Here is a 16,218-nt window from a genome sequence, read left to right on the forward strand (position 1 = left end):
GCTCACATCAAAATAGTGTCTTTAAGCTTTCTAATTCTTAACTGTGGAGAAGTTTTAGCAAAACCACCAACAGCTTGCCTTGATTTGCATTTAACCCATTCCTTCCAAAAAAATAAATAAATAAAACACTTAGGAGTTGGGAAGTGTTGACTTGATTTTTAGATTATACTGAACAAGGGTAGGTTTTTTTTAGCATTTTGCATAAACCATTCTAATCCTCATGAGTTTGAGGGGCAGCAGGTATCCCAAACTGTGTAGACAGATAAACTCAGCCACAAAGAGATTTTGCTAGAAGTCCCCTAACATGGAAGCACAAAACTGAGCCTGTAACTTTGGGTGGCTGGCTTCTGGAGTATTTGAGGAAATCAAACTTACGTTATTATTATTAAAAATGTTGTTTTTGTCTAAGTATGGACATTAAGCACATGAACTCTGGGGTGAGGCAGTGAGTTCAAATCCCAGCTCTGCCACTCACTTGCTATGTGACCCTGGGCAAGTTAATTAACTTTTCTGTGTCTCAGTTTCCTCATCTGTAAAAACAGGAGGGCAATACTAACACTATTAGCATTAAATGAGACATTAGGTATAAAGTGCTTCGAACACTGCCTGGCACATATAAGCGCTCAGCTAATGACAACTGTTGTTATTTGCAAGGTGTAGACACAAAGCAACTGGTGTCTGTGAACAGTATCAGCCTCTCTAGGAGTCAGGGGACAGTAACCACCAGTGTGGCATCTTCTGATGCCCTCCTGTGCCCTCCTAACTCCCATCTACCTGACACTTTAAATGCACTGAGAAGGTACCCACCCCATGATGGCCCAAGTGTGTCTGTACAGATTACTCCCAGGTGATCTGGTTCTGGAATTCAGAACTGTCTTCCCTGAACAGGGAATTCCTTGAGAAGAAACGCCCTGACCTCCTCTGTTTCCTCAGCCACAGAGCTGACGCCGGCACCAACAGATACTCCATAAATGTGTAATGAATAAATGAACACTCAGTCCTCTAGATTTTTTGGTAGCTTTAAATGTCAGGTCCCTTCTTAAAATACAAACCCCTCTAGACACTAACTCCTTAACATGTTAGCAGCAATTAGTGACAATTAGCTGCAGGAAGAAGGGTGACAGCTTCCCACGGCTTGTACTTGTAGCACATTTCAACACCATCTAGTCCTACAATCACACAGCAAAGACAAATCGGTCTACACTGAAATAAGGTCTAGAGTGGACTCTCCTCAAAAAAAAAAAAAAAAAGAAAGAAAAATTTACAGATGAAAGTATATTTCTAAAATGCTTACCTTGCCTCATAAATGAAAGGGCTTTTTCTTTTAAGTTTTCTGTCAGTTGTCTCTTTTTAGTCAGGTAATCCAAAACATAAATATTGGGAGCAAAATTTATCATGTTCTGTTCACCACAGCCATAAGGCATCCGAATCAATGAGGCTAAGCCATTGATGGAAGAACCAAGGATATCTCCTGAAAGCACAAGATATTCGATACAATCAGCAAATAGTCCTGGTGCCCAGAAGACTTCTGCAGAGTCCAGAAGGTGGCTGACATTGAAGCGATGATTATTCCACTGCTTGGAACAGACGACAGACTTTACGTCAAGCTCTTAGGAAGACTGGTCAAATAAATAGCTGACAGCACAGTGGCACCAAACTCAGAGATGATGGGACAAATCAGACTTTTAGCTCAGGTGAAGATGGGGCATATGCTAGGCAAAAAAATAAGCTTAAAAAATCATTCTTCAACAAAAATGTCAGGAATTGACCATTAGGAAACCATCATTTTTATATAGGAAAGAAATGTTTTATTAGTAGTATTCTTCACCTAACTAGAACTTCACTCTGATTTCTTACTAATACACTACAAACACTTGAGAAATGATTTTTTTTCACTCTGATTTCTTACTAATACACTACAAACACTTGAGAAATGATTTTTTTTTTTTAAGGGCAAGGATTGTCATATTTTTCAATGTGTTCTCTTTAGCAAAAACAAAGTAGAATTAACACATAAAAGTATTTCAATGAATTTCAGGATCAAAAAGGATTAGGAATATTCTTCAAAGTTAGTAATATACAATTAAACAACATTCCTGTTTAAAAGACACCTCGGGGCGCCTGGGTGGCTCAGTCGTTAAGCGTCTGCCTTCGGCTCAGGTCATGATCCCAGGGTCCTGGGATCGAGCCCCGCATCGGGCTCCCTGCTCAGTGGGAAGCCTGCTTCTCCCTCTCCCACTCCCCCTGCTTGTGTTCCCTCTCTCACTGTGTCTCTCTCTGTGTCAAGTAAATAAATAAAATCTTAAAAAATAATAATAAATAATAAAAGACACCTCTAGGGGCGCCTGGGTGGCTCAGGTCATGATCCCAGGGTCCTGGGATCCAGTCCCGCATTGGGCTCCCTGCTCAGCGGGAAGCCTGCTTCTCCCTCTCCCACTCCCCCTGCTTGTGTTCCCTCTCTTGCTGTGTCTCTGTAAAATAAATTAATAAAATCTTTTAAAAATAAATAAATAAATAAATAAAAAGAAGACACCTCTACCCACATTCTAACACTATGACTCAGGGAAACAAGTAAAACTTCAGAAATACAGGGGCTGAGTTCTAATTCTGACCCCACTGTGAGGGGCGCCTGGGTGTTCTCAGTCAGTTAAGCCTTTGCCTTAAGTGTCTGCCTTCAGGCTCAGGTCATGATCCCGGAGTCCTGGGATCAAGTTCCGCATCAGGTTCCCCACTCAGCTGGGCGTCTGCTTCTCCCTCTGCTGCTCCCCCTGCTTGTGCTCTCTCTCACACACACACAAATAAATAAATAAAATCTTTAAAAAAAAAAATCAACACTCAAGAGTGTTTCAATAACCAAAGACAGACTCATTCCAATGTAAGGAGTGGTGGAATACATTTGAAATTCAAGGCTTCTTCCCTGTGTGTGTGTGTACTGGATCCCCCCACGTGTATGCTGCACCTCCCAGCATCCCAACACTATGGGAGAATTCATTCCCCTGAGTAGAGAGCTTATTTAATTCTTCTTAAGAATTATACCTAAGGCTCCCAAAAAGTCCTCTACAGAGGGACTGGTTGGTTGAGTTATAATGGAGAGCATTACACCTATGAGTGTAATGAGAAGATTTAAAAGAATCTCTAAAAAAGTGCCTTAGGTCCTGACATCTTGAAAACCTAACAAACTATTTAGATTCACTAATCTTCATTAATCTAAATATTTCCTTCAGTTATTTGTGAAGCACAGCTATATAAACAAATCGTTTGTGTGGAAGCTATGTTTAACAATTGACAAAAAAATAATTTTGGGTTGCCAGAAGGTGATTAGGAGAGGGTGAAGTCATTGGGTTGCTTCCTGCTGTAAAGGTTATCTGCCTCCCTCACAGACAACTGCTCTAGGCAACAGTACTCAACCTTTGGTCATCAGAAGCACTTGTGAAACCTTTTCAAAATATACACACCCTAGCCAGAGCTTAAGAAATTCTGATTCTGATTGCGCCTGGATGGCTCAGTCGTTAGGCGTCTGCCTTCAGCCCAGGTCGTGATCCCCAAGTCAGGCTCCTTGCTCAGCAGGCCTGTTTCTCCCTCTCCCACTCCCCCTGCTTGTGTTCCCTCTCTCGCTGTGTCTCTCTCTGTCAAATAAATAAATAAATAATCTAAAAAAAAAAAAAAGAAAAGAAATTCTGATTGTGTAGGTTGAAAGTGGAACCTGTGTTTTTACAAAGCTCCATAGAAGATTCTGATTATGTACCCGAGGTCGAGAGCCACGGAGGACAGAAGCTCTGCTCTTAGAAATAATCCCTCCCTCCAGCCACATTATAGTGGGTCCTGCTACCCAAAGAGTGGTCTATCCACCGGAAACATCAGCATCAACTGGGAACTTGTTAGAAATACACAACCCAAGGCCCCACCCCAGGCCTACTACACCAGCATCTTCCTTTAAATGAGATGCCCACATGATTCAATGCACACTGCAATTAAGAACTGGCCTAGGACACATATCTGCTAGTCTTTCTATTGTAATCATCAGTTGGTACCAACTAAAAATTTTTGCAACCTCTTCTCATTAGGACTAAATAAGAAAATACACCTATAAATAGATTTAAAAGTACATGTATAGTCATATACTAATAAACCAGTAGTGATGGTGATATACTGATATTCTTACCAATTGCAGTGATCTGAACTCGTTCACTACCACTCACTGTGTTGGGAGGAAATGAGAAACTCAAAGTTTTCAGGGAAGTTTGTAACTTGTTGTCAGTCAAGTCTAACAAGATAGATTGTGAAAATGATTTTTCTATTCCTTCAGCCTGTTGGAAAAAAAGGAACACGATTAACATCATCTCTACTCATCTGTTTACAAAGAACTTTATGCAAATAATAAGATAAACATCTTGCCTGTTGTGTCTGCAGTATGTGTACAATTAGATAAATACTTACTGTTTTTGATTCCTGCTTCAAATCTGTTAATAAATGTTTACTTTCTAGTTAAAGTAAACAAAACATTTCATGAAATGGCAATTGAAATGACAAAGGAGAAGATGCAAAGGTGATGAGAAAAACCCTCTGAGGTAAATCATATTATTATCCAAAGAGAGATTAAATATCTTGTCCAAAGTAACACTTGACAGAGCTGGGATTTGAACCTAGGGCTGTCTCCCCCCAGAACACAAGTGTTCATCCACTAGGCGGAGTTGTCTTTTTCTGCATAAGACCTTCTCTAAAAAAAAAAAAAAAAAAAAATCTACAAAATCTCTTCTAACTGTATTGAGGAATTCCAAAATTCAAAATCTACATATCAACTTGGCATGATTTAACAGGACCCCAATGTAACAGTTGCTAAATGTAATTGACGGCAAAAGAGATTTGCTATATGGGCATACCATAAAGTTAAAGAGGAAATTGGCAATTACTTCCAAAACATACTATATATCTTTACATACAGATGAGAAAACAATCAGACAATACCAGGAGGATGGAGGAGATGACCTACTAGATCTTGCCAACAAATTTAACCAAGAGAAAAACCATCTTTTGTTTCATTTCAATTATGGATTTCTGTTTCACTTATTCAAGACTTCAAATATTTACCTTTACTAAAATCCTCTGGGTGACAGCATCAGAAGCAGCAGGTGAAATGGCTGTGACTGTGATAGGAATTTCCCCCAGATGCGTGGGCTTGACCGGGAAAAGAACAGTTGCCCCATCCTCACTGGGGACCAGAATGGTCTGCTGGTGTCCTGTGGCATTTATTTCATTTGAAGCCATTAGAATATCAAATTTGTCACTTTTCTCAATGATTACTTTAACCTGGAAGGAAAATTATCAAAAGTTTTATATAATAAATGCTCCTCAGGAAAGTGTTGTTTTATCACCACGTTAAGTACTGTGAGGTGCAAGACTAGAGAAAGATGAGACAGAGATGCAGCCAAGGACAGGATGAGAGCATTATCAGGGAAAACTTCATTTCTCTATGCTCTCCTCCTCCACTCCTTGCCAGCTGCAAGGAGCACAGAATGCCAGTGAGAAGAAGCAACACCTTCTAGATGCAAGGGGACTAGGAAAAAGTACAGGCAGGCAGGAAAGAGAAAGACCTGCCTCAGAGACAGCAAGGAAGTCATGCGCCTAAAGCGGAAAACCTGTGCTGGGAATGAAGAGAATGTATAGATGCTAATACTATCCTTAGACATTAATAAGTAGAAGAAATCGTATGTTTATTTTCAGTCTCTCAGAAATGTATAAAATGTTTAGATTCCCAGATACCCAAACATTAACAACCCAAGCCCTGTGTGTTTTCTCCATTCTTTCCTGAAGTGTGAATGGTTAACAAAACCTTTAATATATTACCTCAGTGGCATCTTTCAAATAATTGAATATGGTTACTTCCAAAGCAAATTCTTCACCTCTGATAACAGAGTAGGGAAGATTCAAAAAAATGAAAAATGGTTGGAAGGCTTGTAGCTGGAAAGAACACAATGAATACATATTTTATTCAAGTCAAAATACTTCACACTTCATGTAATTAAAAGCACATCTCACAAAACCTGTGAAGCTTATAATTCCACAAAGAAATGTCCACTTGCCTATCAAAGGAAAACAAACAGCCAACTTAGCCCAAGTCAGTGATGATAAATTGATGTGCTTTATGTTATTTAACTACATTTTATTAAGTGCCTACTAGGATCCAGGGACTTTATTTTTTTATCATTTTATTTTATTTTCATCATGATGCATGTACTCTTTAATCCCCACCCCTATTTCCCCCATCCCCCCACCCATCTCCCCTCTGGTAACCATCCGTTTGTTCTATAGTTAAGAGACTGTTTCTTGGTTGTCTTTTTTTTTTCCTTTGTTCATTTGTTTTGTCTCTTACATTCCACATATGAGTGAGATCATATGGTATTTGCCTTTCTCTGACCAATTTATTTTGCTTTAGCATTATACTCTCTAGCTCTATGCATGTTTTTGCAATGGCAAGATTTCATTCTTTTTATGGCTGAATAATATTCCACATTATTATCATGTATATACCACATCTCCTTTATCCATTCATCTATTGGTGGACACTTGGGCTGCTTCCATAGTTCGGCTATTGTTGATAACGCTACATGGGGGTGCATGTAACCCTTTGATTTAGTGTTTTTGTATTTTGGGGGTAAATATCCAATAATGTGATTCCTGGATCATAGGGTAGTTCTATTTTTAGTCTTTTGAGGAACCTCCATACTGTTTTCCACAGTGGCTACACCAATTTTCATTCCCACCAACAATGCAAGAGGGTTCCTTTTTCTCCACATCCTCACCAAGACTTGTTGTTTCTTGTGTTTTTGGTTTTAGCCATTCTGACAGGTGTGAGGTGATATCTCATTGCAGTTTTGATTTGCATTTCCCTGATGATCTGTGATGTTGGGAATCTTTTCACGTGTCTGTTGGCCATCTGTATGTCTTCTTGGGAGAAATGTCTGTTCATGTCCTCTGCCCATTTTTTTAATTGGATTATTTGGTTTTGAGGTACAGAGTTTATCAGTTCTTTATAGATTTTGGATACTAAACCTTTATCGGATATGTTATTTGCAAATCTCTTCTCCCATTCAGTGGGTTGCCTTTTAGTTTTGTTGATGTTTCCTTCACTGTGCAGAAACTTTTTACTTTGATGTAGTCCCAACAGTTTATAGGTACTTTACACAAATTATTTCACTTAATCCATACAACTCCTATGAGGCAGGTTCTATGTTCATATTTTACAGAAAAGAAATCTGAAGTTCAGAGATCTCTGTATCTAGGACAAGGTCACATCACTAGTAAATGAAGGAACCAGAAAAGGACCCCAGCATGTCTGATGCCAAAGCCAAGCTCCTCACCTACTACACTATTATGACTCCAGCCATCTGCTTTAAAAGCCACTGGCCAAATCCAACAGGCCCTGTTTGAGACTTAAGTCTAGATGGAAAGTCTAGATGATGTTCTGCTTACTACCTTCTAACATATATATGCGCATGTACTTTCTCATCGGTGACCCAATTCTGAGATTGTTGGCCAAATCCTACAGGGAAGCTGAACTGCTACCCTGCCTCTGAAAATAAAACTTTATTAGTTTAGGCCAATGGCTGTCACTGGCAGCAATAATTCCCCCTAGAGGTTTACTTAGACATTTGTGGCAGTGCCTTAGATTGTCACAATGACTGAAGGGTAGGGGGTGAAAGTCTGTGATGCTCTGGACAGTCCCAGAGGATGAAAAATTGTCCCACATCCCTCTTGATTCTTGAATGTCTCTTCAGACATTCCTGTAAAGTACCTGCTTATAATGACCTGAACTTACAACCTAATTCCAACTTATATATAAACCCAAAGCATTTTTCAATACACAGTAAATTTTTCACAAATAGAACTATTTCATCAATCAACAGAAGACCGCACTTTGTTTAGTTTGTAACTCTACCAAAAGTTGTTCATGGTTTCAAAGACCGACATCACCACAGGCAGTACCGCTGACAGTTTCTGAGTTGCTAAAACAATACGTGTATATCAAACTTCACTTGCAGCTGTTACACACAGGGTGATTCTATGCATGGACTAAATACTTAAAGATATATGTCTTCTAGTACAGCTATGTCTGACCACTTATATAGTGTATTATATACTATTTTACTACACATTACTTCCCTTTTATTTCTCCTTACTATTTCACTTAAGGCATCATATTGATTTTTTAATTGAATATATAGGTACACCATATTTTCTATGAATTGCATTCCAGATGGTAAAGGGGAAAACAAAATATCTGTTATGAAAAGGGGGCTTCAGGTATGACAGAGGTGAGAGCTACTGGTCTAAGACCAAACATTCTCATTATATTCCTCTTGCAAGCGACAGGTTTAGGAAGTAACATGTGATGCAATTTGACCAGAAATGGGAAGGCATGTCTGCTAGGGTACATCTTGAGAAGGTCTGCCCATCCTCTCCAGAGGGAATACACAGAAATTCTCTCTCTTCTGGCCTTTGGAAATAGCTGGATTCATTCAATAATGAAGTTTTTATCCAAATCTTCATATGGACGTAGCACATTTAGGAGTTTAATACAGCTCACATTTTAAAGTATGAAACCGATGAAAAACAAAAAGGAAAAGCCAAGGAATCTCTAAACACTAATCAACATCATAAGCAATCATTTTTTAAAAATCCATTGAAGTGTTCACACTTCCTTTGCTCTGGGCACTTTAACATTTGCAAGCAGGTCTTTAATATACTACCTCCACTGGAGTACTTGTTAGTCCAAGACCTAAGTCTTCAGAGATCACAAAAGCAGTGGCTACCCAAGAAGTGATAGAATCAGGCACAGTAACTTCAAATTCTTGGTAAAGCCTAGAACTGAAGTCAAGATAAAAATAAAAATCATAACACACCAAGGACTGACATATTTCAAAAAAGTCAACATAACCTAAACTATTTTTAGAAGTTTCAATTTTCCAAATTATTTACATATCTAAATTTTTTTAAGTAAGCATTAAACAGTAGACCCCAAATTCTCAAGGAATAGGTCACTTAGTAAGGCCAAAACACTGCATCCTGACCCATATTCCACTAAAAGCTTTCTATAATGTTTATACCTTTAGAATGACCATTATTATCATAAATGTTGTATATAGATAACAAATATCTACTTTCAAATTTAACTCAATTTATTTCTGTCAATTTGCATAAAAGTTTCCCTCTGTATCTCGGTCAATGTCATTTTTTTTTGAGGTTTGATTCGTGTCTTATTTCAAGTTTACACAAATGGCGGACTATAAAATATGTGAAGATTTCATGATTCATCTGCTCAGTCATCAGGCCAGATAGCTCAGGGTTTGTCAATTAAGCCAAATCCTCCCACCACCTGCACTCCTTCCTGTGGCTCACAGGGATGTCTGACAAGGAGCCACAAGGTAGAGAGAGTAAGTGCTTCCCACCCCAAGGCAATAAGCGTACTCTCAGCACTTTTATCAAACAAAAACCATGAAACTTCAAGGAAGTTAAAAACACCCTTCATTAGAAGAAGGTCGATCCTCTCCTTAATGACACTCTCACTGCCCCAGTTTGCATGCGGCTTTATTAAACACTACATATTTAAATACAATAAATATCATTCTAAAATGAAAACCTCTTGGTCTACTTCGTTGTTCAACACAATAGGTTTGTACCTCAACACTAGCAAGAACACAAAACTTATTTAAAACCAACACTAAACAAAATAGGTATAAGCAAAGAACATTATAAATCTTTACCCCATGTTGGTGTCTAGCCAAATCCAAGTCTCTGGAAAATGCTTTCTGATACGTGGGTTGCTAACCGAAGAGAAGTCATGAAAATCTACCAAGTATCCTTCTGTTTCCTCCGCAAACCTCTCAGCAAATTCTACGCTGTCATCTAAAAATCAACATTGACAACTGTTAGGAAAAAAGTCACTGTAGAGGATGATTGTACTCTTAGTCCGGAGAACCGCAACACCTCTCAGCTGAATGGGACTTCAGAGTTCATCTTATTCAACCGTCTCATTTTACAGCTAAGATACCTGAGACCCCTTGAAGTGACTTACCCAAGGCTCTGAAGCCAGTTACGGCAGCACCAAAACTAAAAAAAAAAAAAAAAAAAAAAATGTTCCTTGCCTGTACAACCAATACCTGAAAAACTACTTACAGTGCAGTTGCTAAAAAAGAAGTTAAATCACATTTTTAAAGTTCCCTCCAATTTTGCTATTCCCTTTTTAGTTCTCTAGTGATCATTACCATTGGCTACACCAGCCACAAGATGCTATATTCAGTTTACTAGCTTAAAAAAAAAGGTCACGTTGCCATACAGACTGACACATTTCCAAAAAAGTCAATATAGCCTAAACCATTTTTGGAAGAGTTTTAATTTTCCAAATTGTTTACATATCTAAATTTTCTTAAAGTAAGCACGAAACAGTAGCTCCCAAATTCTCAAGGAACAGGTCATCTAATAAGGCTGTAACACTGCATCCTGACCCATATTCCACTAAAAGCTTTCTTTCTATTACTATCACCTACTTCTATTTTTTTTCAACTTGTCTGTAAGTCTAAAATTATTTCAAAATAAAATGCAAACAGGGGCGCCTGGGTGGCTTAGTCAGTTAAGCATCACCTTCGGCTCAGGTCATGATCCCAGGGTCCTGGGATGGAGTCCCGCATCGGGCTCCCTGCTCAGCAGGAAGCCTGCTTCTCCCTCTGCCTCTGCCCCTCCCCCCAGCTCATGCTCTCTCTTTCTCTCTCTCTCTCAAATAAATAAATGAAATCTTAAAAAAATAAAATAAAATGCAAAACATTTGATAAACTTAAGGGAGTGAAGGAATCTACAAGGTAGAAAGATAGGCATTTGAAATTTTAAAAGTAGAGCAGTGTTCCAGGGATAACATGACCTGTGGTAACTACTGAGGCCATCGTGGTGACTGCAAGACAGTACACATTAGATGGATCAACCACACGGACAGTCAAATTCCCAGGATGACAACAGGAGTAAGACTTTGAATCTTTTGTGAGAGTCATCAATGCATACAGAGATAAAGGGAAAGTAGGAGACCTAAAGGTTGATTGAAGGAACTATAACTGAAATTTTTGAGCTTCAAATGATAAATGGCTCTTAACTGAGGGTTGTTGAACAGTGATCTTGAAGTAGTCAAGATAACACTGAACACTATGGACTTAGGAACCCTGATCCAGAAGAGAAGCAGAAAAATTAATGTCAGTCACCTGAGAAGGTTTCTAAGGACACAGTATGCTAGTAAGAGCATCAGGTTTCTTCTGTGATGGGGGGAGAAATGTAGAAGAAAGTTCTGAGGAAAGGTAAAGGATACAATAAGTATTACTAGCAACAGAATGAGTACTACAGTGGAAATCAGGATTTGATAAGTAAAGATGAACAAAGATGGGTAAAAGCTGATACTGACAAAGAGAGAATGGAAAAAGATTGCTTAGAAGATGTCTAGGATGGATGATCATATGAATAAAATAACTGTATCATATTGTCTTTAATACATAGAGATCATAATGACTTCATAAAATTTTTAAGGCTATAAAATTATCTTTTTAGCTTCAGGATAGAGGCTCGGGTATCCAGTGGTGTCGAAAACCAGCCCAAAGCTGGAGAGCCTGGGGCTTAGTGTGGGGCTTATACCTGACAGGAATAGGGAACTCAGGGATAGAAACTGTGACATTAGCATAAGGTTACCTGAAAGAAAAGAGAACAACTTCTAGAGTTAACCATTCTCATTTATACACTTCCTCCAGCCAAAACATTTTGACTTCTTCCTAAAAGCACACTTATTATTAGTTGGGTGGCAACTCTATTTAGCAATACAGGGAAATGTACAGATGTGACCCTTCCCAGGAAGAACTCAGACTGATGAGACACATGCACGTGAGTGTGTGCGTGTGTGTGTATGCATGTGCACACACCAGCATACTTTACAGCATCTGGATTATATTCTAGGTGAGCATCAAAAAGCTAGAGAACAAAAATGTTTCAAAAATATGTTGCTCCTTTTATCTAATTCCAAAATAATAGCACAGTTTGCCATACAAATTGGAAGCACAGGATCTTCCAATGTGTCCGAAAATATAACCATCTCAAAGAACTACAGAGAGCAAATGGAAAGCATTCATTTCAAAAATCTAGATAGAAGCCCAGACAAACATTCCATGTCATGGCTCAGATGTACATTAAACGCCAAGACTTTAGGATAAGAGGGGTGCCTGGGTGGCTCAGATGGTTAAGCATCTGCCTTCGGCTCGGGTCATGATCCCAGGGTCATGGGATCAAGCCCCACATTGGGCTCCTGGCTCAGCGAGGAGCCTGCTTCTCCCTCTGTCTCTCTCCCTGCTCATGCTTTCCCTCTCTGTATCTCTGTGTCTCAAATGAATAAATAAAATCTTTAAAAAAAAAAAAAGACTTTAGGGTAAGAGAACAGAAAATGAAAATCATAATATCCACATCCAACCAGAAAGTATTCATACCTATATAAGTAATTTTAAATACCTGAGATGAAAGATTTAAATACTTTAAAAGCACATTGCCAGGTTTTACTTACAAACACCATCAATGTAATCCTTCAAAAGGTTTGCATCTGTCAATACCCAGAGGCCACATTCCTAGAAAGAAAAATTTTAATTTTCTTTTTTTACATGCTTTTTTTTGTGTTATGTTAATCACCATACATTACATCATTAGTTTTTGATGTAGTGTTCCATGATTCATTGTTTGCGTATGACACCCAGTGCTCCATTTAATACATGCCCTCTTTAATACCCATCACCAGGTTAACACATCCCCCCACCTCCCTCCCCTCTAGAACCCTCAGTTTGTTTTTCAGAGTCCATCATCTCTCATGGTTCAAGTTTAAATGCTCTGTAAAATGTCACAGCAGTTTCCCATACTCTTAACTCACTCTTGTTCATTTGTTTTTATGCAAATGTGAAAGTTTTTTTTACTCTGTCTCATTTTTGAGAATTTACACATGTACATGAGCATTCTCTCTCCCTCTCATACACAGAACACACACACACACACGCACACACACACACACACACACTTTTTCCATTTGCTTTTAAAACTGGAAGGATGATTATCTTTCCATTTCAAATTACACTTATATAACACACTGCATTTCAGCATCACATTTAATAAAAAGTTAACATTTCATTATTCAGATAATTAATTCTGAAAGTGTTTGCAATAGTAAAAGATATTAATATCTTTTCAAATTATGTAACAAACTAAACATACCTGAAAAACTGCAAAAGAATTCATGAACATGCCTAAATAATATCCTGTGTTATAAAGTTCCAACTCATGGACCACCTAAGGAGAAGATAAAATACATGGAATGAATTGAATCGTATCAACCTGTTCTGCCCTCTGCCATATTCCTTGTATGTTACTTAGGTAACAGCCAGCCCACAAGCTTATCTAATTTGAAAATGACACAAATGGAGGAATAAAGAATATTTGAATGCCTTGTTCATGATTCAATCAGCTAAAAACACATTTCTTCTTTTAACTTATTTTTACTCTGTTCAGTAATCGAGAGTTCCTAAGAAGTGTATGCTTGAGAGGGGCCTGGGTGGTTCAGTCGGTTAAGCAGCTGACTCCTGGTTTCAGCTCAGGTCATGTCTCAGGGTCCTAGGATCAAGCCCTGTGCCAGTCTCCACACTCAGCAGGGAGGCTGCTTATGGATTCTCTTCTCCCTCTGCCCCTCCCCCTGCTCGCTCGCACGCACATGCACTCTCTTTCTCTCTCTCTAAAATAAATAAATAAATAGGGGCTCCTGGGTGGCTCAGTCGGTTAAGTGTCTGCCTTTGGCTCAGGTCCCAGCTCCCTGGCTCAGTGGGGAGTCTGCTTCTCCCTCTCTCTCTGCCCCTCCCTCTCTCGTGTGTGTGCTCTCTCTCTCTCTCTCTCAAATAAATAAATTAAATCTTTTTTAAAATAAATAAATAAATAAATAAATCTTAAAAAAAAAAAGTGTATGCTTGAGTTTTGCCCAGGAAGAACTTAAATGTCACTGGCTGACTAAACCAAAACATAGGGGTCAGCATTGAAAACAACCCATACTTTTGGCAGATAAATGGGTTAAATCTGATGGTTAATATAAGTGCTGCAAATGTCAGTTAACTACATTTTTTAAAATAACAAAAAGAGGCAATTCACAAAAAAAGAAATGCAAATTATTAATAAGCAAAAAAAATATTCAACCTCATAGATAATCAAGATAATGCAAATTACATCAGGGAAAGTGTTTTCAATATTGAAATATTTACATGATCACATTAGCAATGCTATTTTTTTAAGAACAGCATTCCTTGCTAGCAAGAGTGAATAAAATAGGCTAACAGAGTGAGTGAAGTTGGCAGCTCCTAAAAAAGCTAAACACAGATTAGAATATGACTTGGCGGGGTGCCTGGGCGGCTCGGTCGTTAAGCGTCTGCCTTCGGCTCTGGTCATGATACCAGGGTCCTGGGATCGAGCTGCGCATCAGGGCTCCCTGCTCTGCGGGAAGCCTGCTTCTCCCTCTCCCACTCTCCTGCTTGTGTTCCTGCTCTCGCTAACTCTCTCTCTCTGTCAAATAAATAAATAAAATCTTAAAAAAAAAAAATGACCTGGCAATTCCATTCCCATGTATATACTGAAAAGAACAGGGACTCAAAGAGATCCGTGCATGCCAACGGTTCATTGCAGTATCAGTCACATAAGTCAAAAGACAGAAACAACTTAAACGTCTATCAAGAGAAGAATGGATACACAAAATGTGGTAGATACATACAATTGTATATTATGCAGCCATAAAAAGAAAGTTCCGATAGGTGCTACAACATGGATGAACCCTGAAAACCTTAAGCTAAGTGAAAGAAGGTAGACACAGAAGGACAAACTTTGTATGACTCCACTTACATGAAATATCTAGACTAGGCAAACTCACAAAGACAGAAGTAGATTAGAGGTTGCTGGGGTGTGGAGAAAGGGGGAAATGGAAGGTTACCACTTCATGGTTACAGAGTCTCTGCTTGGAGTGATGAAAAAGTTTCGGAAACAGATAGTGATGATGGTTGTACAACATAATGAAAGTAATTAATGTCACTGAATTGTCTTTTTTAAATGGTTAAAGTGGCAAATTTTATGTTATATATATTTCACCACATTAAAAAAGTTAAGATATGATATCCTTTTTGGTTAACTATTCCAATGCATCTCCCTTATTAACATTAGCATTAACCAGACAAATTAAGACAAAGGCAGGAATAAAAATCATGAAAAGATTCTAAGCACAAGTTTAAAAAACACACATTTATTTTTTTTATTTTTTTATTATGTTATGTTAATCACTATACAACATACCACGTTTAAAATTAAACACGTGCATACACTGTTTCCACCATGCTAACCACCACCACTGCTACAGCCATGGTAAGCAAACATGGTGCCAGGTTCAAGAAGAAAACCATAGAACGAGAAAACAGGATATTATATCTCAGCAAGCTGGCAAACACAGTCAGCCCAGCTACAGGCAACGCGGCCAGAGCCAAATATAATGGAGAGAAAAGGTTTTAGTCCCATGACTCAAACTCGGCTACGGAACACAAATGCATGCAAGATCACCTTCTGCTGACACTCCTGCGTGAATCAATGGAATTATCCAGAAGAAACATCTATCTCAAAAAGAAATTCTCCTTTTCTCAGTGGCTCAATAAAAAGGCATTGCCAAAGCTGCAGCAAGGGCTGGTGTCTGAAATTATTTCTGGAAGATCTAGCACACTTCAATTTTCCCAAGGTGTTCTCAGCACCACTTATAAATTTAACAAGAGCAAAAGAAACCACAATGGTCTATCACTACAGGCTCCTGACACCCTCCCCCAGAGCCAGCTCTGGAGAAAAAATAAAAGCAAGTAGGAAACTCAGATGAGTGGTATGAGAAAACCCTGGGAAGAGTGAAGGATATCTTGAATTGGTGTGTTGGGAGGAAGTGGGTGGCAGAAAGTACGAGAGGCAGACAATCTGAGGAAAAGGTTTTTGAATTCTGCTCTTGCTTCTTTCCCGGGGGTAACGTCAGGACAATCATTCCTTGCACTTTCACTGCCCAAATCAGCAACTGCAGCAGCAGCCTGCACTGCCTCTTGCAAAATGTCAGGAAGTCAGCACCTCTGCCCTTCTGGTGTGACAAACGGAGGAAAACCT

General features: G+C 38.8%; 1 protein-coding gene across 3 annotated transcripts in view; it reads right to left on the bottom strand.

The window, feature by feature from the left end:
• CD109 (CD109 molecule) overlaps positions 1-16,218 on the bottom strand; it is a 128,172-nt gene that overhangs the window by 36,340 nt on the left and 75,614 nt on the right. For all 3 annotated transcript variants that reach the window (XR_003521615.2, XM_027603213.2, XM_027603211.2), the window contains exons 16-23: positions 13,276-13,350; positions 12,581-12,641; positions 9,762-9,903; positions 8,748-8,865; positions 5,845-5,958; positions 5,089-5,307; positions 4,163-4,307; positions 1,295-1,471 (exon numbers count right to left, since the gene is read on the bottom strand). Coding sequence is in view for 2 of the 3 variants with exons in the window: in XM_027603213.2 (XP_027459014.1) it covers positions 1,295-1,471; positions 4,163-4,307; positions 5,089-5,307; positions 5,845-5,958; positions 8,748-8,865; positions 9,762-9,903; positions 12,581-12,641; positions 13,276-13,350 (1,051 nt within the window). In the remaining variant the exon portion in view is untranslated. The remainder of the gene's footprint in view (positions 1-1,294; positions 1,472-4,162; positions 4,308-5,088; positions 5,308-5,844; positions 5,959-8,747; positions 8,866-9,761; positions 9,904-12,580; positions 12,642-13,275; positions 13,351-16,218) is intronic.

This window comes from Zalophus californianus, chromosome 7, assembly GCF_009762305.2.
Source record: "Zalophus californianus isolate mZalCal1 chromosome 7, mZalCal1.pri.v2, whole genome shotgun sequence".
NCBI classification, from domain to species: Eukaryota; Metazoa; Chordata; class Mammalia; order Carnivora; family Otariidae; genus Zalophus; species Zalophus californianus.